Below are 27,207 nucleotides of genomic sequence, written 5' to 3'. Positions count from 1 at the left end.
GTGGAGCTGTGCTACTTTGGTGAAAGTTTGCACTCTTGCCTGTTGATTGGAGACCAGGGTTGGATAACATGGGAATATGTGTGTTTTGAATGCGGGTGCGTGGGTCTGTGTGTGTGTGTGTGTGTGTGTGTGTGTGTGTGACTGCACGGCAAGGTTATAATAGTTTAGCTTTTTTCATTAGTTTTTATTTTTATATCGTTTTAACTTTTGGTTTTCAATTTCAGTTTAGTTTTGATTAGTTTTAAAGCAGGTTTGCTAGTTTAGTTTAGTTTTATTTTTTGAAAATGCTTAGTTTTAGTTTAGTTTTTATTAGTTTCAGTATTAGTTTTTGTTTTTTCTTCTTCTGCGCTAGCCTGGTGAGACCATCCTGATCTCGTGAGCTCACGTTGTTTCACTCCATGTGAAACAAACCATCTGGCGCACGTCAGGTTACTCCTGCGCAGGACACAGATAAAGAAAAAATAGAGGATAGATTTCATATCCACCCAAAGGACTAGGCTTACATATGAAATGAAAAAGACTAAAACTAAGGACATTTGTGCGGAGGGTTGTGTACAGATACATACCTTACAAACCATGGCAGTCCTGGCGCCCAGTCTCGCTGCCTGGATGCACTGGTTGGCCCCTTTGCCTCCGAAGCCGATGAAGAATTTGTGTCCATGGATGGTCTCGCCCTCCCTGGGTAACCTGGGGGCCTGGCTGAGGAAGAAATACACATGCTTTAACACACACACACACACACACACGCGCGCACGCACGCACGCACACACGCACACACACACACACACACACACATACACGCACACGCACACATACGCACGCGCTTGAGCCTGTCTACCTCTGCTGTAGAACCCGGTTGCTATACAGATAAAGTTGCATTATGATTATGATTATGATGATGATTATTATTTCTATTATTATTAGGCAAGGCAAGTTTATTTGTAGAGCACATTTCAGCGACAAGGCAATTCAAAGTGCTTTACATGAGACATTAAAAGCATCAAGACAGTGCAACACAAAAAAGATCATAAAACGAAATGCAAAAAAGGACATTTAAAACAAAATGCAGGAAAAATAAAATACAGGAATAAAAGTTACAGTGCAGTGTATGAATGAATAATTATTTGATTTAATAAAAAGTAGCGGCTAAAAGAAAAATCTTTTTGGGAAGTTTGTTCCAGATATGTAGAGCATAAAAACTGAACGCTGCTTCTCCATGTTTAGTTTTAACTCTGGGGACAGAAAGCAGGCCTGTGCCAGACGACCTGAGAGGTCTGGATGGTTCATAACGTAGCAGCAGATCAGAAATATATTTTGGCCCTAAACCATTCAGTGCTTTATAAACCAACAGCAGTGTTTTAAAGTCAATTCTTTGACAGACAGGAAGCCAATGTTAAGACCCTAGAACTGAAGTGATGTGATCCACTTTCTTGGTCTTAATGAGGACACTAGCAGCAGCATTCTGAATCAGCTGCAGCGGTCTAATAATAATAATAATAATAATAATAATAATAATAATAATAATAATAATAACAACCATCATTTTCATAATAATAATAATAATAATAACCATCAATAATAAGATTGTTGTTGTAACTGTTATTATTATTATTATTAGTAGTAGTAGTAGTAGTAGTAGTAGTAGTAATAGCAGTAGTAGTAGTAGTAGTAGTAGTAGTAGTAGTAGTAGTAGTAGTAGTAATAGCAGTAGTAGTAGTAGTAATAGCAGTAGTAGTAGTAGTAGTAGTAGTAGTAGTAGTAGTAGTAGTAGTAGTAGTAGTAGTAGTGGTAGTAGTAGTAGTAGTAATAGCAGTAGTAGTAGTAGTAATAGCAGTAGTAGTAGTAGTAGTAGTAGTAGTAGCAGTAGTAGTAGTAGTAGTAGTAGTAGTAGTAGTAGTAGTGGTAGTAGTAGTAGTAGTAGTAGTAGTAGTAGTAGTGCTAGTAGTAGTAGTAGTAGTAGTAGTAGTAGTAGTAGTAGTAGTATTATAAATGCAATTATTGTACAGTAGGTCACCTTGGATAAAAGTGTCTACTAAATGCCTGTAATGTAATGTAACACACACATGGACACTGACACTCGCACGCACATAGGCACACACACTCACGCACATACACACGCACATAGGCACACACACTCACGCACATACACACACACATAGGCACACACACTCACGCACATACACACGCACATAGGCACACACACTCACGCACATACACACGCACAGAGCCACACACACTCAAGCACATACACACGCACATAGGCACACACGCTCACACATGTATACACACGCACATAGGCACACACACTCAAGCACATACACACGCACATAGGCACACACACCCTGAGCTAACGACGCATCTAATGATGCAATAATACACTTAGTAGAGGAAGCATGACTTGACAACGCCAACACAGGTCTGCCCAGCCTGACTCACTAGAGCTGGACTGAGCATCTGCTGGACGCTCTGTCTGTCCCTCTGTCTGTCCCTCCCTCTGTCTGTCCCTCCCTCTGTCTGTCCCTCCCTCCCTCTGTCTGTCCCTCCCTCTGTCTGTCCCTCCCTCTGTCTGTCCCTCCCTCTGTCTGTCCCTCCCTCTGTCCCTCCCTCTGTCCCTCCCTCTGTCTGTCCCTCTGTCCCTCCCTCTGTCTGTCTCTCTGTCTGTCCCTCCCTCTGTCTCTCTCTCTGTCCCTCCCTCTGTCTCTCTGTCTGTCCCTCTGTGTGTCCTCACCCCTCCCATCAGACATACAGGCAGGTGACCTCATGTCACACGAGGGTCTGGCCTCTTCCCAGCACTCCTCAGGGTCATACAGGCAAAACCTGGCCATCAACAAACTTGTTTTTTACGGTAGTCTCTGGTATTATTGCATTCTGGGCGTGTGTGTGTGTGTGTGTGTGTGTATGTGTGTGTGTGTGTGTGTGTGTGTGTGTGTCTGTGTGTGTGTGTGTGTGTGTTTGCTGGTAGGTGTGGCTTAAGTGTTACAGGAAGTGCAGAGTGAAAACATTCCTGTGTTGTTCTGCCCAGCCGGAGGGTTTCCAGCAACCTGGTGTTGATGGGGGAGACTGGGGGTGGTTTGGGTCGAGATTCGGTTCAGAAATCAGGGTCCAGATGATCCAGTGTTCAGGGTCCAGCTGATCCAGTATTCAGGGTCCAGCTGATCCAGTGTTCAGGGTCCAGCTGATCCAGTGTTCAGGGTCTAGCTGATCCAGTGTTCAGGGTCCAGCTGATCCAGTGTTCAGGGTCTAGCTGATCCAGTGTTCAGGGTCCAGCTGATCCAGTGTTCAGGGTCCAGCTGATCCAGTGTTCAGGGTCCAGCTGATCCAGTGTTCAGGGTCCAGCTGATCCAGTGTTCAGGTTCCAGCTGATCCAGTGTTCAGGGTCCAGCTGATCCAGTATTCCCCTCGTGTCCACGTGTCCATTTTGTTGTGTATTTTGTCCAATCCTCAATATCCCTCCGCCCTTTCAATGCAATGTTTATCCCTGCTGTGATGTGAAAGATGAAAAGGTCTCCAGGTAATGAACATCGTCCCTATATCAGATGCTGGCCGCTGGCCTAACCACGCTGAGCTGAACATGCTGAGCTGACCACGCTGACCTGAACACGCTGGCCTGAACACGCTGGCCTGAACACGCTGGCCTGAACACGCTGGCCTGAACACGCTGAGCTGACCACGCTGGCCTGAACACGCTGGCCTGAACACGCTGGCCTGAACACGCTGAGCTGAACACGCTGAGCTGAACACGCTGAGCTGAACACGCTGGCCTGAACACGCTGAGCTGGATTCACTCAACATTTCCAAGAAAATCCACAAGCTCTTCCCTTCACAATGAGACCAGGATGATTCCACGCACCACAGTACCTGCACTTAGATTAACAAACACAGTAGCCCACACACACGCACACACACACACACACACACACACACACACACACACACACACAGACACACACAGACACACACACTCTCCCTCTCTCACACACACACACACACACACAGTCAGACACATACTAGACGGTTGCACGCACACACACACACACACTCACTCAGACGAGCAAACACAGTAGCCCAAACACACACACACACACACTGACTCACTCACTCAGACACATACTAAACGTTTGCACACACACACACACACACACACACACACACACACACACACACACACACACACACACACACAGGCTCATACTGTATGCATGCAAGCAACAACAGCCCAGTACTGTATCTGACACAGCGATGCCACTGCTTGCCCTGCCTATGTTGATCTAACTCCACTATTGTCTACCTTGGCTTGTCTGTCCACCCTTTCATCCACCTCGGCGCTGATGACAGGCAGGTTAAACCCACGCCTCCCGCTTCACAGCTCCCACACACTCGCCCATTGTCTCCGTGTCTGAGGGCCTGCCAACCAGACAGCTACGTGCTAGAAATCCACCACGCTAGGCTCTCTCTCCCACGCCACCAAAAGGCCACAACAGGTGTTAGCTATTTGTTTTGTGGCGAGATTGGCCTCCCCCTTGAGAAGTTGGCCTCTGTTCCAGTTGAGTAATACAGGAAGCCTATCTAGTGCTCAGGAGGCGAAAGACCAAGTGAAGAATGACGACAGAGAAACTATGACATATTTTCCATTTCTACTTTTGGGTTCACCTCCAGAACGTGTGGATGAGTTCACTTTCAGAACGTGTGGATAAGTTCACTTTCAGAACGTGTGGATGAGTTCACTATCAAAACGTGTGGATGAGTTCACTTTCAGAGCGTGTGGATGAGTTCACCTCCAGAACGTGTGGGTTAGTCATCCTGAAGTAGCTTGACAGCTATCACCGCCATAATTGGGGATTGTGCTAACGTTGCTAACTTTCAACCATTTCCTTATGCAATAGTCATTCATGTAACGCTTAAAGATGGAGCAGATTAGTATAAAGACTGAACAAAGGGAAGGGTGTGCCAAGTATGGAATTCCTTATATGGGCATGGTGTATGGAGTCACCGGCATGCTGGGTAGGAAGTCTTTTTTGATTGGTCAGCCTATTGTAGGCTACTGTGTACATGCTGTATAGAGTTCAGGCTTTGCTTCCCTGTTGGTGAATGTAAAACACCTAGAGATTTTACTGATCAATCTTGCCCTCCCTCCCTCCCTCCCTCCAACCTATCTGCCCTCTCTCTCTCGGGACAGCCTGGGGTATTTAATGGGTCAACATGGGTCATCTGACCTCAGAATATAGTGAACTCCTGGTCTTGACATGGATCATGAGCCAGCCTGGATCCATCCTTGGTCTGCTTGGCTGAAGGGAGACCCAGAACGTTTGGTCGCTGGAAGTGTTTGGCTGAGAGACAAACGTCTCAGAAGAGCCAGTGGATTCAGAATGACCACAGCTGACTCCTTGATGTGGTGCAAGCGGTCAGAGACGGACTGACTGAACCAAGGATCTGAGGGTCAATTTCTTCATGCAATCAATTATGCTTCGTCGTGCCATCACACTCCTTTGGGTAGCAGCCCGCTGAGTCCTGCAGAGCCCGCCAGTAGGGGGCGCTAGTTGGCTTTGGCAGCAGGTTAAAGAGACAGACCAGGAAGCAAAAGGAGAGAGAGAGAGAGAGAGAGAGAGAGAGAGAGAGAGAGAGAGATGAGAGATGAGAGATGAGAGATGAGTGAAACTCTGAGCCCCGCTGTCTCTAACACGGTCACCCAAACATTGGCAGTTTTTGAGACTTCTGGATTTCTTACATCAAAGTCATGCACATCACTTTGATGGGCTGGAAATGAATTTCAAATACCCTCCCTATTAACCACCACCCCACACTTAAAAGAGCCCCCCTTAAAAAACCCTAAACAGGCCCTTTCCTGTCACCATAGGGCCTAATTGATGCAGCTCCAGCTTCTTCAAAGTGCAAACTTGATGACGGATTTTTAATGAGTAAATACACTTATCAAAAGCTTCAGTGAGTGTGACTCCACATGTTTTTGATAACGGGGGACCTGTTACATGGAGGGTCCAGAGACATGGAGCCAGTGATTTAAATCTTTCATTCTGAACCAAATAACTGGCAGTTCAAATGGTTCTGGAACAGGCCTTGATTTTTCAAACTTTTGAATAAAAACTCCCTTTCTGGGGTCTGTGGTGGCGTAGCGGCCTAAGCAGCGCGTTGCGGTGCAGCTGCCCACCGGGGACCCGGGTTCTCGCCCCGGTCTGGCCTGAACCGAGTCTGGCCGGGCCCAAGAGGGAGCGTCATTCTGGCCCGCCGCTCCCTGAGGGGGGGTAGTTTAACCTGAGGGGGGGTAGTTTAATCTGAGGGGGGTTAGTATAATCTGAGGGGGGGTAGTTTAATCTGAGGGGGGGTAGTTTAATCTGAGGGAGGTTAGTATAATCTGAGGGGGGGGTAGTTTAATCTGAGGGGGGGTAGTTTAATCTGAGGGGGGTAGTTTAATCTGAGGGGGGGTAGTTTAATCTGAGGGGGGTAGTTTAACCTGAGGGGGGTTAGTTTAATGTTGGCTCGAGGGCTCGTCGCTCTTCAGCGACCAAGTCTGGTGGGGGAGTAGCGAGCCCAGAGAGTAGCTTCTCTCTTTCGGGGTCGTACGCGGCTGCAGGACAATAGGTCCTCCACAGCAACGAGGGGACAACTGGACAATAGGTCCTCCACAGCAACGAGGGGACAACTGGACAATAGGTCCTCCACAGCAACGAGGGGACAAAATAGGTCGGGTGAGATTGGCTACCAAAATTGGGTGAAAATGGGACAAAATCTGGAATTTATTCAAAATGAATTCATAAACAAACTCCCTTTCTGAATTGACGGAAGAGAAACATAATTGAGCCCAGTCCACACCTACGGTAGAGACAGACAGGCCTGTCAAACACCTGTTGCATTGTGCAACTCTTCAATGATTACATCAGAACTGTGAACTCAACGCTCTCAACCGCTCCCCAAATGCACTTGAGCTGATGAGTCACCATATGTGGGAAAGACATGACGATGATCTCCACACATATTTGTGTAGCCTAGATGATGCAACATCTCCCATTTGGTAAATACTAATCAAGCTGGATCATTGCATCGTGGTATCCAATTTGAGTCTTCTGTCTCAAGAGGATTTCTGCGCCCTGATGTCATCCCCATCACCAGCCGGTGGCCAGATCAATGATTTGCTCACATACAGAATCTAGGCTCATCGTAGCTGTGTTCGTCGAGTCATAGACCACATGATAAGAGCCATGATCATTTTGTGTGGCAAGTGGTGGGAAGCCTTCATTTCCTTGTCAAAGCTAAAGATAAATCACATGTAAAATAATTTGGGTGCTGTAGAAAGTTCTGGTTATTAGTTCATCACCATCCACACATTTGTTTGGTTTTCTCTCTCAAAGGCCTTTTCAGCTCCCCGATACTCCAAACGCATGAACACACACATGCTGAAATCACACAAGTAGCATAAGATATAGATTTAATGTAACAGGTTTTGGTATGACATCAGACTGCATATCAATGCCTGAACGTTCAGAGTGTTGTGGAGGTGTGTGTGTGTGTGTGTGTGTGTGTGTGTGTGTATATATATGTATAGTATACTATTACTAGACATATCTGTACAGCCTGGATGTATGTATGGACATACTGTATGAGTACTCCTAGACATATCTATTTATACAGACAGGATATATGTATGTATATGTTTTTATTATATTCTATACTATGCTGTACACATGTATGTATATATATTCCCTGTTCTTCCTCTTTTTGATGCGTATATTGCCACTAGATCTCTCTGGATCTGCATTTCCAACCTTGCTGTCATTTTTTCCGCTGCTGAAATGCCAAATGTCCCCCTAGGGAGACCATTAGTGAGTGAATGAATGAATGAATGAAGTGGGAGGAGGGTCGTCCTGTCTCTGTGCCGTCTCATACCCCCGTGATGGAGGGTGAGTGACTGAGGGGGGGTTATCAGAGTCCCGGGGGGGGGAGACACTTCCTCTATTTGTGTCTCTGTCTGTCTCTATAAGGTAAGTCAGCATCTATTCTGGCATTCTGGAAACTCCCTGCCAGTATATTAATATCCCAGCCCCACACAATATATTAATATCCCAGCCCCACACAATATATTAATATCCTAGCCCCACAAAATATATTAATATCCTAGCCCCACACAATATATTCATATCCTAGCCCCACACAATATATTCATATCCTAGCCCCACACAATATATTAATATCCCAGCCCCACACAATATATTCATATCCTAGCCCCACACAATATATTCATATCCTAGCCCCACACAATATATTCATATCCTAGCCCCACACAATATATTAATATCCTAGCCCCACACAATATATTCATATCCTAGCCCCACACAATATATTCATATCCTAGCTCCACACAATATATTCATATCCTAGCTCCACACAATATATTCATATCCTAGCCCCACACAATATATTCATATCCTAGCCCCACACAATATATTCATATCCTAGCTCCACACAATATATTAATATCCTAGCCCCACACAATATATTCATATCCCAGCCCCACTCAATATATTCATATCCTAGCCCCACACAATATATTCATATCCTAGCCCCACACAATATATTAATATCCTAGCCCCACACAATATATTCATATCCTAGCCCCACACAATATATTAATATCCCAGCCCCACACAATATATTAATATCCTAGCCCCACACAATATATTCATATCCCAGCCCCACACAATATATTCATATCCTAGCCCCACACAATATATTCATATCCTAGCCCCACACAATATATTCATATCCTAGCCCCACACAATATATTCATATCCTAGCCCCACACAATATATTAATATCCTAGCCCCACACAATATATTCATATCCCAGCCCCACACAATATATTCATATCCTAGCCCCACACAATATATTAATATCCTAGCCCCACACAATATATTAATATCCTAGCCCCACACAATATATTCATATCCCAGCCCCACACAATATATTCATATCCCAGCCCCACACAATATATTCATATCCCAGCCCTACATAATATATTAATATCCTACTACACACAATATATTCATATCCCAGCCCCACACAATATATTCATATCCTAGCCCCACACAATATATTCATATCCTAGCCCCACACAATATATTCATATCCTAGCCCCACACAATATATTCATATCCATATCCATATTCCTTCAGCCTGAGCGTCAGAGTTGCCATGACACACAGACAGAACACAACCCTAACCTGTTGCACAAAGAATGTTTGGCCAACTAACAAAAAAAAGAGGTTGGAGTCATGTGATCACCATCTCTGAAAACATAATTTACTCCACGACTATGTGTATGGTCCTTGGTCCTTGGTCCTTGGTCACAACATGGTTTCCTGGGAGCACCATAGGTTGGACCAGGTCTATGTGTTGTCTGCTGTTAGCTAGTCTCGGACTTCAGCCGCTTAGTATTTGTAAAAGGAAGTTCTTCAAAAAAAAAAAACGCATCACTTCCGGTCTACTCTCTAGGGAATTTTGACGGGATATCCGCCCGTTTTTTCCTCAACTTCCTTCAACAAAATGTCAGCGCCTGAATACCAGACATTGTAGACAATCCGGAGTGTAAATCGACTCGTCTGGCCTGCGAGAGCAGCTGTTAGCCTGAATAGGACATACTGGAGTGTAGTATGAGGAAGTGTCTAGATGTCTAGGTTTCCAAGACGAAGACACTGGCCTTAATCAAACTAACTGAACTAGGTGTTTCACCCACAGAGAATAGGTTGCTTTTTAGTTTTCATCAGGCGAGGTCACTTACCTGACCAGGTCGGTCATACAGGAGCCCACCACCACCACATCCAACACCTCCTCCGTCATCATCTACTGGTGACACAGATGAGATAATAGGAAATTAAATCAAATTAATATGTAGTTTATACACAACATGTTTGTGTAGTCCAGGCATTCCCAAACTGTGAGGCGGGCCTCCCCTGGGGGGCCCCAAAGAAATTCAGGAGAGGCGCGGAGGGATGGTTAGGAGAAAAAAAAAAAAAAGGAAAAACATGTTTTTTTATTTTTCAAATGTCTATGGTTTTTATGAATGAAATGTGATTTTAAAGGTCATAAAATGAAATATAATGGGAGAGATGTATACTAAATGTGTGGATAGTGCAGAGAGAGCCTCCCTCCGCAGGCATGAATGTATTGTGAGAAAACGTCATAACGTTAACTAGCAACAGCTGCCACCGAGCTAACTTAGCTGTGTAACATTATGAGCTAGCTAACGCTGCCTTGCAAAATGGACAAATTTGGGGGGGGTGTCACTGTTTTGAGGGGAGGCCCACATTGATGGAGTTTGGGAACCCATGGTGCAGGCTAGTCTAATGGTGCTGTGCTGCTGCAACACATTAAGAGAACATATGAGACGGGATGTCAGGAAGTGGCTTCCTGGGGCCTTTCAGTCAAGTGCTGCCTATCCTACCGTACTATACATCAGCTCTAGAGGGAGGCTGCCTATCCTACCGTACTATACATCAGCTCTAGAGGGAGGCTGCCTATCCTACCGTACTATACATCAGCTCTAGAGGGATGCTGCCTATCCTACTGTACTATACATCAGCTCTAGAGGGATGCTGCCTATCCTACCGTACTATACATCAGCTCTAGAGGGATGCTGCCTATCCTACTGTACTATACATCAGCTCTAGAGGGATGCTGCCTATCCTACCGTACTATACATCAGCTCTAGAGGGATGCTGCCTATCCTACCATTCTATACATCAGCTCTAGAGGGATGCTGCCTATCCTACCATACTATACATCAGCTCTAGAGGGATGCTGCCTATCCTACCGTACTATACATCAGCTCTAGAGGGATGCTGCCTATCCTACCGTACTATACATCAGCTCTAGAGGGATGCTGCCTATCCTACCGTACTACACATCAGCTCTAGAGGGATGCTGCCTATCCTACCGTACTACACATCAGCTCTAGAGGGATGCTGCCTATCCTACTGTACTATACATCAGCTCTAGAGGGATGCTGCCTATCCTACCGTACTATACATCAGCTCTAGAGGGATGCTGCCTATCCTACTGTACTATACATCAGCTCTAGATGGATGCTGCCTATCCTACCGTACTATATATCAGCTCTAGAGGGATGCTGCCTATCCTACCGTACTATATATCAGCTCTAGAGGGATGCTGCCTATCCTACCGTACTATATATCAGCTCTAGAGGGATGCTGCCTATCCTACCGTACTATACATCAGCTCTAGAGGGATGCTGCCTATCCTACCGTACTATACATCAGCTCTAGAGGGATGCTGCCTATCCTACCGTACTATACATCAGCTCTAGATGGATGGGCTGAGGGGAAACTCTAAAGAGACTCAGATTATACTCAGAGCTCTGGCACATTACATGAACTAACTGGAACAAGGTAAAAATAGATCTAGCTCAATTGGACAGGTTCCAATCTTATACGGGGGGATTATTTCCATGCAATACAGGCCTACCACATGACTAGTGTAGCCTTGCGAAAGCTGTAATTAATTCAATCCTCAGTGTACGTATCTGAGCTAATGCTAGCATGATAATCTCTTCAAATCTCCTCCCAGGCAGGGGAGAAGTGCAAAGCCTGGCCGCTGGCTGTAGGTCGGCTCAGTTCTCCCACATCTCTGCATAGTCTTCACTCCTCAGCCATGGATGGATAGACCTCCTTTCCCCATTCTACCCCTACTGTAGATCTCCTTCCCCCATTCTACCCCTACTGTAGATCTCCTTCCCCCATTCTACCCCTACTGTAGATCTCCTTCCCCCATTCTACCCCTACTGTAGATATCCTACCCCCATTCTACCCCTACTGTAGATCTCCTTCCCCCATTCTACCCCTACTGTAGATCTCCTTCCCCCATTCTACCCCTACTGTAGATCTCCTTCCCCCATTCTACCCCTACTGTAGATCTCCTACCCCCATTCTACCCCTACTGTAGATCTCCTACCCCCATTCTACCCCTACTGTAGATCTCCTTCCCCCATTCTACCCCTACTGTAGATCTCCTTCCCCCATTCTACCCCTGCTGCTGGATCTCCTACCCCCATTCTACCCCTGCTGCTGGATCTCCTACCCCCATTCTACCCCTACTGTAGATCTCCTACCCCCATTCTACCCCTACTGCTGGTTCTACTACCCCCATTCTACCCCTACTGCTGGTTCTACTACCCCCATTCTACCCCTGCTGCTGGATCTCCTACCCCCATTCTACCCCTACTGTAGATCTCCTTCCCCCATTCTACCCCTACTGTAGATCTCCTACCCCCATTCTACCCCTACTGTAGATCTCCTTCCCCCATTCTACCCCTACTGTAGATCTCCTACCCCCATTCTACCCCTACTGTAGATCTCCTTCCCCCATTCTACCCCTGCTGTAGATCTCCTAACCCCATTCTACCCCTACTGTAGATCTCCTACCCCCATTCTACCCCTACTGCTGGATCTCCTTCCCCCATTCTACCCCTGCTGTAAATCTCCTTCCCCCATTCTACCCCTACTGTAGATCTCCTACCCCCATTCTACCCCTGCTGCTAGATCTCCTTCCCCCATTCTACCCCTACTGCTAGATCTCCTACCCCCATTCTACCCCTACTGTAGATCTCCTACCCCCATTCTACCCCTACTGTAGATCTCCTACCCCCATTCTACCCCTACTGTAGATCTCCTACCCCCATTCTACCCCTACTGTAGATATCCTACCCCCATTCTACCCCTACTGTAGATCTCCTTCCCCCATTCTACCCCTACTGTAGATCTCCTACCCCCATTCTACCCCTACTGTAGATCTCCTTCCCCCATTCTACCCCTGCTGCTAGATCTCCTTACCCCATTCTACCCCTGCTGCTGCAGTTGATTCAAATTACCCCACCGTGTGGCCCACTCGCGGTGGGCGCCCTCTAAGAATTCTGCTTCCCTGACGAAATGTAGCCCAGCTTTGAAGTCAACGACCTCTGACAGCCTGTGTTGATAATACACAACGCAGACTGCGTTTGAGCTACCTAATCAGTGATAGCCGTTCATGGTGTACTTATGTGTAATAGTTCAAACATGAATACCCTGATGCATTGAAAAAATAACCTTTCAGATAATTGCCTAGGCTTAATTATTTCAATGACCTGTCAACGTTGTTGCCTACATCTTTGGCTGCTATGCTGGAGACAATAATAGCCTACTAATAGGATGCCTGTGCACAATAGGTCAATAAGATAAATCCGTGCAGGCTAATTAAGGGTTGTCCCGATGCTAATAATACCATGTACTGAGATACTTGACACAGTTTGTACTAATATCATTTAGTTTCCATAGTAATCTCTGTGAAAGAGATTGCAGTCAGTGACTGAAAGGGCTCATTGCTCAATAAGGTCCAAAGGTGAGATCAGTTGAACAGACACATACTGTATTACCAGTATGCAGATCAAACACTTGCAGTCTTCAGGATAAAAGCAAATATATTTCTCTGGACAACCTGTGGCTGGATCACTTCTAATCAGAATTCATACCTGACTTTGCTCAATTCTTGTGTTGTTAATTCCATAAATCAATAAGCAAGGTTACGAAAAAACAACACCCTACTTTGAAAAGACATATGCTTCATACAATTGACAACCAACCAAAAGAATACGCCTGCTTTTTATTTTGCCACTAGTGTAGCGTGTTGTTTACATTGTAAAGTAATGTAGTAGTAGTAATGTAAAGTACAGTATGCTAGTATACTTTTGAAACATAAGTGCAAGAGCAAGACAGCAGATCTCAGATCAGAATCTAAACGTATGAGACTCGAGATCAATGTCACATCTAATAGTGTGCACAACCAGCTAATACATACTTTACCTAATATCCAATCTTGAAGAAAGAATGTAACTTAATGAGCTGGGAAAATGCGTTTCGGGCTAAATGGATGCTGTGCAAAGAGCTGTGTGACATTAGACTGCATAGTGTCTAGTGCACAGTGCCTTTATATTAATTATAAATATAAATATATTCCTAAATATTAGGAAATTCAGGCAAAAACAATTATCGCTACGATACGTTAATTTCTATCTACCATGGATTAAATGAGTTAAACTGGTCATGTGTGATTATTCAATGCATTTGCACGGATATAAAGTATTTTCTTAACGGGCATTTTTTGAGACACCTACAAATGTGAGGTCCATCAAAGAGGACCCAAACAACATGTACCGGAAGAGATGTTATAAACATTGAAATCACCGCAATATTCTGGGATTTCCTGCTCAATCAGGTATAAGAAGCATATTTCTGAGCATATTTTTCATATGTATTTGTCTTTGAAATACAAGCGGCTTGCTTGCTAGATGATTGTCTCATTCTCAGATATCAAGAAGCTAACTAGCTAACCTTAGCTAGCCACTCAAGTGTGGAGTTTGAACGTTAGTGAGCTTTTATTATGTTAATAATAATTAATTAATGATGTTCCTCTCGGTTATCACTAGTCTAATCTACTCCATCATGTTTCATATCTGTTCTCAGGTTTCAGTAGTTATGAAACTATAAGAGCCATTAACTACATATTGAGTTATGAACAGCTAAGGTTATCTTAGCCATGCTAAGGGTATCCCCCAATCTCTGATCTCCATGCAGTATATACCTGGTGGTCGTGTGAGCTCAGCTAGTGGCCACCCTTCCTGTAATAGTCTAGTAAAGTAACCAGGATATTACCCTTCCTCTGGGCTTTTCAATACAGTTTGTGCACATATGTGTATGTGTCTGTACCTCTTTGCGTTGCTCACTGGCCACTCTGATTCCTCTCTTTAGAACTGGCCTCTGATTCCTCTCTTTAGAACTGGCCTCTGATTCCTCTCTTTAGAACTGGCCTCTGATTCCTCTCTTTAGAACTGGCCTCTGATTCCTCTCTTTAGAACTGGCCTCTGATTCCTCTCTTTAGAACTGGCCTCTGATTCCTCTCTTTAGAACTGGCCTCTGATTCCTCTCTTTAGTGCATCATCATGTTCTGTGTGTGTCCAGTCAGGAGAGACACCAGGAGAGAACATTGGTCGTTTTCTACTTAGCGCTTGAGATATCATGCCAGAAATGTTTTCACCAAATCCCGAAGAACAATCAATCAATCAATCAACCAATCAACCAATCAATAAATTAATCAATTAATCAATTAATCAATTAATCACTTAATCAATTAATCAATTAATCAATCAATCAATCAGTCAGTCAGTCAGTCAGTCAGTCAATGTGATCACACTTCAATCATCTGACTCACCCTGTCCAACATGGCGCTGGTTTATCCTCAGAGAGCCCCCCCCCTGTGGAAGATGACCAGCATGTCCCCCGAGGTGGCGCTGAACCGTATCTCTCCCGAGCTGCGGCCCCTGCTGTGCAGCGTGGTGCGGAACGGGCGCGTGGGCCTCGACTCCACCAACTGCCTCCGGGTCACTGACCTAAAGACTGGGTGAGTTGACCTCCGTCGGGCGTTGGGCCAGATCAGTGTGTGTGTTGGGTTTGTCTCAGTATAGTTCTTAGACAAACATACTCCTGGAGCTTGCTCCATCGCCTTGTTGAGAGGGGTCAGGGAATCATTTTTACAGCTCACTTATCTGGCCCCCGGATGATACTGTTTTTTTGCTTCCCTCTGGAATATGTAGAGAGTGGGTCGTATGCCCACCTCCCTTGTTCTCTGTAAAGCGCATTGTGTTGCCTCTGGGTATGAAATGCGCTATACAAATAAAGTTTGATTTGATTTTATCAGCCTTTTAGTCTCTCCCTCTACACTTTACATCTACAAACACATCCATGATCTACAAACACATCCATGACCTACAAACACATCCATGGGTGATTTTATAGGGGGGGCAGGGGGGGCAAGTGCCCCCCCTGATTGGCCAGCCCAACTCTGCTCAAATTCTATTAAATACATAATTGTGGTTTGTACCAGTTGGTGTTAGGTCATCATTCATTTTAAAAGTGTATTTCTTACTTCAACTAGGCTAACTTAAAAAAAAAAAAAAAAAATCATAATCCACCAATGGCACAACTCGTCCGTCAACCTCAACTATTTCCGGTTTGATCTGTTACCGCAAAAAAATGAGATCTGACTGTACTGCTCAGTGCTCAACAAGCTACAACTAGCCAACCTGCTCACGAGGGCGAAAAGAGCTATAAAAACAATTTACCACTTCTTCATTCAAAAATAAAACTTGCAATGCTAATGAAGAACCTACCACTCAAAATGACAGCGCAGCAGGTGCACTCGAATGCAGAAGTGCTCCAGAGGCTATCGGAGCTAGCACTAGCACTAGCACTAGCACTAGCACTAACACTAGCACTAGCACTAACACCAGCACCAGCACCAGCACCAGCACTAGCACTAACACTAGCAACATCACCATCAGCGAGGAAGCTACCCAGCTGGCAGTTGCAGTTTGATGTTGTGATGTTGGGTATGGCCTAGTGCTCGGTCATAAAGTCATATTGACATGCTTGTGGTGTCTAGATGAAGTTTGATGCGTTGTACATATTGAATTGTCATACGGATTTCTTATTAGCATACTGTTCACAACTGGCATTCTTTATAAATAGATGGGACGGGACGGCAGAACTTTTTTTTTTTTTTTTTTCTCACGTCAAAATGTTGCCCCCCCTACTCTCAGAGGGTAAACTCACCTATGAACACATCCATGATCTACAAACACATCCATGACCTACAAACACATCCATGACCTACAAACACATCCATGATACTGTCACTGACTTCCTCTCTCTCTCTCTCTCTCTCTCTCTCTCTCCAGATGCACCTCCCTGACGCCAGGGCCCTGCTGTGACCGCTTCAAGCTGCACATCCCCTACGCTGGAGAAACCCTGAAATGTAAGCGACAGAGCCAGTGTGTGTCGTCCCCCTCTCTCTGACCTGACCCTCTGGGATGGGCCGTTTCAGTAGGCCATCGTTTTAATACACATTGAGTATATCTGAGATTCTAAACCATGACAGACATGGGTGTCTGGGATCTTTAAAAAATGTAGCTTGTTTTTGAACACTAAACTTGATTTAGATGTTTTGGCTGTAATCTAGGCACTTCAGATAATCCACACAATTGCTAGAATCAGAAAGTAAAGTAAGTTTTACATAAATTAATTATCTAAAAGCCAAGTCATGTGGTTAGTGTGCCAGTAATTGAAATTGTCAGTGAACATGCAGTTGAAACAAGATGTTTACAGAAAGTCTTCTATAAATGTATTGTAAAAGTAGCAAGTACACGCAATCTTTTATATCGTATCATGTTGTCATATATCATATTTTATATATTCTATATAATTTGTTGGTTTGGTTCGATCATTTTCTAACATTTCCCATGTTTTGAATCAGTTTAGGTTGTATGTATTTTCTTTACAAATCCCAGACATTTGGCAATGGATCAAATCCTTAAAAAGTACTGAGATTGTGATAACTACTGGATTATGCCTTCTTTTGCTGTAGACACCCGAATTTGTATGACCCAATACTCAAAATGTGGCCTCAGCCACAAAAGCACAGCCTTGTATTATTGAGTTTTTATATAAAAAACTCCGGCTCTATATCAAAGAGCAGTGGAACCTTGTGAACACAGCTGAGTCCACTTGAATAATACAGGGAGTTTGTCATGGAGATGACTGGTCTCACATTTAATAAACCTCACACTTGTGACTGAGGCTCCACATCTGAGGCTTCCCTTCTGAGGTTTGGATCCCAAAATGGCTCCATGGCAGCACCACAAGGCGCTTTGAAAAGATTATATCTCAGGCAGGAATTATCTTAATTGGGTGTTCCTGGAATGATTTGTGAGTCACAAGACTGACACACACACACACACACACGCACACACACACACACACACACACAGTTGTGCAGTTGTGGCTGTAACCGACTTTATCTATTGCTTTGACATTTATGCTAGTTAGGCCTAAAATGTGTTTATCAGTTGAGAAATAAGTTGTTGCTGTAACTTCACAACTGAATATAGAAGTAGTCTCTGTCCTGCTGATAGAACCTTCCAGATGAGTCGTCCAGACTAGAGGAAGTGTTCACCTTGCTCAGGTCAACGGGGGCAGAACAGCAGAAGTTAGAGGAGATAACCGTCTTTTGTTTCGCAACAACTTCTCCTGTCGGCAGCATCTGTCTCTGACTGAATCACTCGTCTACAGACGCACACAGACAGATGGTGGGGCTGCATTTCTGTTTTTTCTTTTGTGTCAGATTACTTTTATTTATACAAAATGGACAAATGATGTTTATGTATCTGTTCCGATCCAGGGGATATGGACTGCGTGGTGATTGGTGGTTCAGTGTCAGTATTTAAATGAGTCCAGTGTTTCCTGGCCCGATGGTAGAGCCTCCAGGCTACATCTCGTTACGCAACGGTTGTGTTGAGCGATCGACCTGCGCTGTGATGAGAAGTCGTCTCACCGTGTTTTGAATCACTGCGGTCAAACGAACGCGCGGTCGGGACACTGGCACGGCTCTGGGGGCGGATTAGAAGAAATCAAGCATAAAATCACAGCTATAAATCTCAGCTACTGTCGACGCACAAGCTGAGGCAGGCCAGCCTGGAGTCACCGTCCTGACGAGATTTTTCCATGATGAACGGCCATTCTCTGAAATCGTCAGATACGGCACGTCCAACAGTAGGGAAATGCAGAATACAAAACTAGTTTTTTTTAGAGGGCAGCATGTTAGCATGCATATAGTCGTGGCCCCATTCATGCCAGATAGCCGACCCCTTATGGTAGGAAGATTAAATACGGTACTTCCCTTTCCCCAAATCCTGGAAAATGTGAATCTCTGCTGAATCATCTGGCTTATGTTCTTCTTCGCCATTTAGAGCCTTATAGTCCTTAATACAGTTCGGGGCCTATTAGGCTATCCGTGTTTCAGAAAACATTCTGTAGAACATGGAGAGAAAACCCAGGATGTGAGAATAATGTTCAGTGTTGGTGCTTCAAAAGGCGGCGGGCTCTTTGGCCTTTCCTTCTCATGTTGTTTTAGTGGGTGATGCTTTCCTGCTCTTTGGCCAGAGGAAAAGCATTTGTTTGGTGAAGGGGGTCAAGTCTGGCCCTGCCGGCCTGTAGCGTGCAAGAAGGTGGCACACGATACACAGAACCGGGCGTGTAAATGAACATGATACACAGAACCGGGCCTGTAAATGAACACGAAACACAGAACCGGCCTATAAAGGAACACGATACACAGAACCGGGCGTGTAAAGGAACACGATACACAGAACCGGGCCTGTAAATGAACATGATACACAGAACCGAGCCTGTAAATGAACACGATACACAGAACCGGGCCTGTGAAGGAACACGATACACAGAACCGGGCGTGTAAATGAACACGATACACAGAACCGGGCCTGTGAAGGAACACGATACACAGAACCGGGCGTGTAAAGGAACACGATACACAGAACCGGGCGTGTAAAGGAACACGATACACAGAACCGGGCGTGTAAAGGAACATGATACACAGAACCGGGCGTGTAAAGGAACACGATACACAGAACCGGGCGTGTAAATGAACACGATACACAGAACCGGGCCTGTAAAGGAACACGATACACAGAACCGGACCTGTAAAGGAACACGATACACAGAACCGGGCGTGTAAGGGAACACGAAACACAGAACCGGGCCTGTAAAGGAACACGATACACAGAACCGGGCGTGTAAAGGAACACGATACACAGAACCGGGCGTGTAAATGAACACGATACACAGAACCGGGCCTGTAAAGGAACAAGATACACAGAACCGGGCCTGTAAAGGAACACGATACACAGAACCGGGCCTGTAAATCTTGTCGACACCGAAAATGAGGGAAACCTCAGTGTCTAACGAGTTGAAATAAAGGTTTGAAATTAAATGAAAAAATGTGTGGATGTATTTTTACAGACAAGACTTGTAAAGAAAATCTCCTGCCAAGACCCCTCCATCCCTATAGAGCTCCCTGTGCGCCGTGCTGTGCCAGAGCATTGGACATCCTTATAGAGCTCCCTGTGCGCCGGGCTGTGCCAGAGCATTGCTCCCTGTGCGCCGTGCTGTGCCAGAGCATTGGACATCCTTATAGAGCTCCCTGTGCGCCGTGCTGTGCCAGAGCATTGGACATCCTTATAGAGCTCCCTGTGCGCCGTGCTGTGCCAGAGCATTGGACATCCTTATAGAGCTCCCTGTGCGCCGGGCTGTGCCAGAGCATTGCTCCCTGTGCGCCGTGCTGTGCCAGAGCATTGGACATCCTTATAGAGCTCCCTGTGCGCCGTGCTGTGCCAGAGCATCGGACCCCTCCATCCTTATAGAGCTCCCTGTGCGCCGTGCTGTGCCAGAGCATTGGACCAACATGTCTTTGACGCGCTTCCAGACGCTGTGTGACAGATTTATGGCAAATCCCCTCCTCTCGCTTGACACCACTCTGCTGTCTGGAAAAACACTGCCATGTGTGTGTGTTAGTCTCCTCTCCCTACGCTGGTATCTCTGTACCCTGGTACCTCCCTATCCTGGTACCTCCCTACCCTGGTACCTCCCTACCCTGGTACCTCCCTACCCTGGTATCTCCCTACCCTGGTATCTCCCTACCCTGGTACCTACCTACCCTGGTATCTCTCTACCCTGGTATCTCTCTACCCTGGTACCTCCCTACCCTGGTACCTCCCTAACCTGGTATCTCTCTACCCTGGTATCGCTCTACCCTGGTACCTCCCTACCCTGGTACCTCCCTACCCTGGTACCTCCCTACCCTGGTATCTCTCTACCCTGGTACCTCCCTACCCTGGTATCTCTCTACCCTGGTATCTCTCTACCCTGGTACCTCCCTACCCTGATACCTCCCTACCCTGGTACCTCCCTAACCTGGTACCTCCCTACCCTGGTACCTCCCTATCCTGGTACCTCCCTACCCTGGTACCTCTCTACCCTGGTATCTCTCTACCCTGGTATCTCTCTACCCTGGTACCTCCCTACCCTGGTATCTCTCTATCCTGGTACAAGAACAGGAAAATGACAAAAACATCCAATGGTGACCGAAATATGATTTGTGACGTTCTGAACCACGCTGACGGTGCAGTTTGCCTAATAGTACAGATCGACCGATATGCATTTTTTTGGGCCGATACTGATAATTGGCAAGTTGAGGTGGCCGATAGCCATTATTTAAGGCCAATGTTCAACATCAACAATTAACTTTTTTTTGTTTACAAAATGACGAGAGAAAGCTGAATTAAAAAACGATGCAAATTAAATTATTATTTTGGTCATCACCTGGGTACACATCATGTTACAGCTCACACATAATATATACATATACAGCTGTATACAAATTAATTAAAAATGCCAAAAATATTTTTTTCTGACCGCGATTGTTTTTTTAACCGCAGTTATGAATTAAAAAAAAAATAAAAAAAAATAAAAAAAAATATATAAAATAAAAATCTGTTGCAGAGTTAATATGGTAGCAACCCTAGTTCAATGAAATTCTTCAACTTGTTGGCACTTATACTTGTTGGCACCTATACGTTCATAGCAACTAATGGCAAGAGACACTGTATTAAAGAAGTAAAGGAGCACTGATGCATTGTCCACTTCATGTGCTATTTGTATACTCCAAATTTAATTTCATCCTAGTTTTTCAATGCTTTTTTTTATTGAGGAGGATATATGTTCTATGTAAATGTTGTTAACATTCATGATATTAAAGAGGCGTGGTTTTAAACCACAGGTTTACTTCATAGGCTGAGTACTTGTGTTATTAGGCCTACATTATCTGGTAAAAATGAGTCAGAACTCGGAATCCACCCACCCTCACTCACTCACTCCCTCTCTGTCTGTCTCTCTCTCTCTCTCTCTCTCTCTCTCTCTCTCTCTCTCTCTCAAACACACACTCTTACTCAAATCATGCGGACATGAGCATCAGTGCCAGGGCCGGCCCGTGGCGTAGGCGGCCGCCTAGGGTGCCAGATCGGCAAGGCCCCCCTCCCCTTCCCACGGTCAACAACTCCGACAATTATTGTAATAATCGCAATTATTTTTCTGACAGTTAATCGTTGAGCAAAATTCATAATCGTTACAGCCCTAGCTATCCCTGCAGTCTCTAATTTGATATTTAAGTGAATCATATAACAAAGCACTTAGCAGAACAGGCTCATAGAGAATGCCGCAAAGCAGAGGTGGGGAGATAAAGCAGAGAGCCAAGGGTAAAAAGGGGTGGGTTTGGCTGGATAGGGACAGCTGACGACAGAGTGGGAAGGAGCTAGGGCAACCAGCATCTGTATACAAATATACACACAGTACATAACAGGATATATACACCAATGTATAGAGAGAATTCACAAGCAGGCTGGAGGCTGCCTTTCTATGTCTCTAGGTCCTGGCTAGTGATTGTAGGCTAGACTGAAAAGTACGTCTTAAGATCTCGCTTCAAGATTTCCATTGTTCCAGCCCTTCTTAGGCAGTGCCTGAGGACCTGAGTGGTCTGTTGGGCATGTACCTGACAAGCATGTCTGAAATGTATTCAGGTGCGCAACTGTGGAGAGATTTATAGACTAATAAAATTATTTGTATTTTGAAGTCTATTCTAGAATTGACAGGTAACCAGTGTAGTGATTGTAAGACTGGTGTGATGTGTGCCCTTCGTCTAGTCTTGGTGAGGACTCGTGCTGCAGCATTCTGTATCACTTGTAGTTTAGAGATTGCTTTCTTTGCTAGGCCTGATAGTAGAGCATTGCAGTAGTCCAGCCTGCTTGTGATGAAAGCATGCATTAGTCTTTCAGTGTCAGCCTGAGAGAGAAACTGTTGCACCTTGGCAATGTTTCTTAAGTGGTAAAAAGATGTCTTGGTAATATTCTTGATGTGGGTTTCAAAATTAAGATCTGAGTTAAGTATGACAACTAGGTTTTTAGCCTGGCATTTAGTGTCAAATGTGCAGATAGTTTCTTTCTTTCAGCTTTTTCACCAATGACCAGTACTTCTGTTTTGTCTTGGTTTAGCTGGAGGAAATTGTGACATCCATACATTTATATCCGTAATACTCTTGACAAGGCAGTCAATCTAGCTGTAATTACTGGGTGTTACAGAAATATAGAATTGCGTATCATCTGCATAGCTAGGGTAGCTAATGGTGTGCCTCTTGATGACACTGCCAAGGGGCAGCATGTACAGGCTGAAGAGTAGAGGTCCTAGGATGGATCCTTGGGGCACCCCACAGGTCATAGGGATCTTTTCTGAGCTGTGGTCACCGAGGGCAACAAAGAAATCACGACCGGTTAGATAGGTCCTAAACCAATTAAGGACTGGACCGGAGAGGCCAACCCACTTCTCCAGTCTTTTATGAGGATTGCATGATCTACAGTATCAAAGGCTGCACTCAGGTCCAGGAGGGAATCCAGTTTCTTTGGTGATGGAGCGCTAGTGAGATGGAGCTGGTGTAGCCCGAGCCGTGGGTACAGGAGGTTTATGTTTAGCAGTAGGGTGGTTGAGACGGGTCAGACTCGCCCCGTATCAGACCCCGGGCGAGGTCCAGGAGCTGTGGCCTGGACCAACGTCTGTTATATCTGCATGTCCTCTTTTCTGTCCAAGACCGTTATACCGTGACATTGTGTCTGGGTTCTGAGACCAGTGTAGAGTGGCGATGTATGACTTTGGGCCTGGTGTGAATGACGAACCATGAAGACCTAACTATTTGACCTGGGTTCTCTCTCACAGGGGACATCATTTTCAACGCACGGGATCCAGAACTACCACCAGATTTCATTTTTGGGGAAGACGCTGAATTTCTTCCCGAACCTTCAGAACTTCCAGTGAGTAACCTCTATGTCCTCCTGACCCTCATCTCACTCATTACCTCGTCTCCAACCCCTCTCTCCTGCCCCTAATCCTTCCACCCTCACCTCACTCATTTACCCCGTCTCCAACCCCTCTCTCCTGCCCCTAATCCTTCCACCCTCACCTCATTTACCCCGTCTCCAACCCCTCTCTCCTGCCCCGAATCCTTCCATCCTCACCTCACTCATTTACCCCGTCTCCAACCCCTCTCTCCTGTCCCTAATCCTTCCACCCTCACCTCATTTACCCCGTCTTCAACCCCTCTCTCCTGCCCCTAATCCTTCCACCCTCACCTCACTCATTTACCCCGTCTCCAACCCCTCTCTCCTGCCCCTAATCCTTCCACCCTCACCTCACTCATTTACCCCGTCTCCAACCCCTCTCTCCTGTCCCTAATCCTTCCACCCTCACCTCATTTACCCCGTCTCCAACCCCTCTCTCCTGCCCCTAATCCTTCCACCCTCACCTCATTTACCCCGTCTCCAACCCCTCTCTCCTGCCCCTAATCCTTCCACCCTTACCTCATTTACCCCGTCTCCAACCCCTCTCTCCTGGCCCTAATCCTTCCACCCTCACCTCATTTACCCCGTCTCCAACCCCTCTCTCCTGCCCCTAATCCTTCTACCCTCACCTCATTTACCCCGTCTCCAACCCCTCTCTCCTGTCCCTAATCCCTCCCTTCTCATTCCAATGTCCTGACCCACCTACTTATACTGGCTATGGAACCGGCCAAGTGACAAATCTAATGTCTTAATAGTCTAAGCTTTACAAGAGCTTTGTCTCAGCTTATCAGCTGTCTTTTGGACAAGGCTCTGGTTTTCGGGGAGTGAAGGATTGAAGGAGACGTTGTTGTTAATTTAAGGATACATTGGTGTTAATGTAAGGAGACATTGGTGTTAATGTAAGGAGACATCGGTGTTAATGTAAGGAGACATCAGTGTTAATGTAAGGAGACGTTGGTGTTAATGTAAGGAGACATTGGTGTTAATGTTCTCAACGCTGCACATGAAAAGAATCTCGCCCAGTGTGTGTTTTATCCTCTGATGCGGACTGCATCGGAAATCCAGAAGAATGTGAATAAAAATGACTTCTACATTATGGTCTTGGAATTCAAACTCTTTGTATTAATGTATATGAGTCACTATTGGCGTGGTTGGCGATTCGATTTGATCAAACCATGTTTATCTGGCTCGGCACTTCCTCATTTGGACTCTTGTTCTCTCTAGTGCCAGTCGAAGAGGGTACGGGCCTAAAACCCTAAAATGATCAACAACCACCTTGTTTAATGATGCAATATCTAGTGTTTCTGATGAAAATCTGCTGTTGCGTAAGTGTGGCTTCTCTTTGTGCCGACCAGCAGGCCCTCCTCCCTAGTGCAGGAAATGCTCGGCCACATTACTCACATTACTCAGCAGTAACAAAAGGCAATCGGCAAATTGCTGATCTTGCAGATAGTAGTGGTGTGGCCGACTGAAAAAGCGCTCCAAAGAAAATGCTGAAATACTTCACACGTTTGCACGTGACAAAAATACATTTATCCTAAACACACTGATAGACTCTAAAACTCCCCCAGAGATAACACAATTAAGTAGATATCCACAATCTCTATGGGAAATGTTCAATGGCACATTGCCTACTTGTCTTTCCTAGATAGAAATGAGTTAATCTGTCTCAATGCCCCAGAACATGGCTGGCTAAGGGTTCAGCAAACAGACGTGTTCATCAGTCACATTCGTGTTTTGCTGTGCTCGGTCTGAGGCTTAGCAGTTGTCTGTGACTTAAGTTGGCTTAGGGCCGTTGGTATCGCTAGAATGAGACACCTTTCACACGGTTGTCAAAATAAGGCATCACTATCTTGGAACCCACTGCATCGGCTTAATCCTTGGGTTTCGAGAGAAATTTCACAATCTTTGGCCACTGGGTGTTTATGGCAAAACATTTGCTCAAAACAAGAAATTGGACAGGAAATGTTTTTCGGTGGCACGCAGGAACTGGACATAGGAACCTGACAGAAGGTTGGACATTGAAACTATTGTTGTTCATAATATTTCGTCGCTGTGGAAAAGTCCCAGCTGGAAGTGTTGGAAGACGAAGGAGCTGCGGACGAGGACAAGCTCGGAGGCCGGGCAAGACGCTCGGTTGTTGACGGTGTTGTTGCTGTTACCAAAATCTCTTCACGTCATCCGCATGGCTATTTTTGCGACTGGGTCCTAACAGAGAGGAGTTACATTCCCCTGCCTGTGGCCGTGTCTGGAAGACAGGAGGCCTGTATTGCTCACCGTCTCGTAAACGCAGCTGCGCACATAAGGGGTGGGGGGCTATTGGGGGGGGGGGGGGGGGGGTGAGTGTTCTCTCTCTCCCTCTCCCTCTCTCTCCCTCCCTCATGCGGTCTTAATGCCCATGCTTTCATAATCCCTACTGTACCTTTTCACTGTGTCCCTGGGGTCCTTCTATTGTTCCTACTCATTCTTTCTTTTTCCCTCCATATTGAATACTTCTCTCTCCCTCCCTCACACCGACTCTATAAAACCCCGTCTTCCCAGTGCTGGAACATTTGCCAATTCCCACCATTCACTCGTAGCCAGACCTCCCTGCTGCTCTCCAGTAAACCCAGTCAGCATGGAGACTGGAAAAGAAAGGGTAGGAGTTCCAAAAGAGCCCAAAGTAAATAAACAGTCTAATTTAGGTGGAAGTGGAAGTTTCTGGCCTTCAAATGATAAACATGCTATCATGGCCCTAACCTTCTCTACTCAGGTTTGGACTTGTGGACCTGAACAATGGATACAGATAGGTTTGAACATCCCGCAACTGTCTCCAGTGCCCAAAAGAACTTGGCTCAAATGCTGAGGGTAGGTTAGATGGTAATTAGATGGCAGGTTAGATGGGGATGGATCTGGGTCATTTAGAGGAACATATAAGATAGAGCTACATTTGTAGAATCAGAACAAAGTGACCCATTATATCCAGAATACTACGTTTTGGAATTTTTATATTGATCACTTTAATATAGAGAAATTAATGATTTCTCTAAAAAAGAGGTAATCAGTTTTTGTAAACAATTGAAACAATGTGTCATAAGACATTATCTCTAACAATTCTGATTTTTTTGCGATGCTTTCCCCTCTATTCCAGGTATTAAAGGAGTAGTAAAGGGGATGCATGTTTAGCCCTGTTTTAAGGTTACTTATGATCATATACAATGATTCAGATCAGAACTTTTGCAAAACTAGCACTTTTGAGAAAGTCTGATAATTGCTCTACCACCGTTTAGGTCATACAATGTTTGTATGACCTACCATTGTATGACCAAAACGGTGGTAGAGCAATTATCAGACTCTCTCAAAAGTGCTAGTTTTGTCAATGT

The 27,207-nt window shown here is 45.3% G+C and overlaps 2 protein-coding genes across 5 annotated transcripts in view; one reads left to right on the top strand and one right to left on the bottom strand.

Moving 5' to 3' along the window:
- rbks (ribokinase) overlaps positions 1–15,337 on the bottom strand; it is a 40,718-nt gene extending 25,381 nt beyond the window's left edge. The window contains exons 1-3 of one of the 4 annotated variants that reach the window (XM_084438158.1): positions 15,265–15,337; positions 9,788–9,849; positions 567–699 (exon numbers count right to left, since the gene is read on the bottom strand). In XM_084438158.1, the coding sequence (XP_084294284.1) occupies positions 567–699; positions 9,788–9,849; positions 15,265–15,276 (207 nt within the window). In that variant the 5' untranslated portion in view covers positions 15,277–15,337. Of the gene's footprint in view, positions 1–566; positions 700–9,291; positions 9,416–9,787; positions 9,853–13,859; positions 13,972–15,264 lie in introns of those variants that run through there. The other 3 variants (XM_084438159.1, XM_084438160.1, XM_084438161.1) reach the window with 3 other exon arrangements.
- Positions 14,202–27,207, top strand: part of babam2 (BRISC and BRCA1 A complex member 2) — an 85,660-nt gene continuing 72,654 nt past the window's right edge. Inside the window, exons 1-4 of the mRNA XM_084438157.1 lie at positions 14,202–14,271; positions 15,296–15,453; positions 16,790–16,866; positions 23,724–23,818. Coding sequence (XP_084294283.1) covers positions 15,317–15,453; positions 16,790–16,866; positions 23,724–23,818 — 309 coding nt within the window. The 5' untranslated portion in view covers positions 14,202–14,271; positions 15,296–15,316. The remainder of the gene's footprint in view (positions 14,272–15,295; positions 15,454–16,789; positions 16,867–23,723; positions 23,819–27,207) is intronic.

The sequence above is a fragment of the Borostomias antarcticus genome (assembly GCF_949987555.1).
Source record: "Borostomias antarcticus genome assembly, chromosome: 5".
Taxonomy (NCBI): Eukaryota; Metazoa; Chordata; class Actinopteri; order Stomiiformes; family Stomiidae; genus Borostomias; species Borostomias antarcticus.
This window is presented reverse-complemented; position numbering and strand designations above follow the sequence as displayed.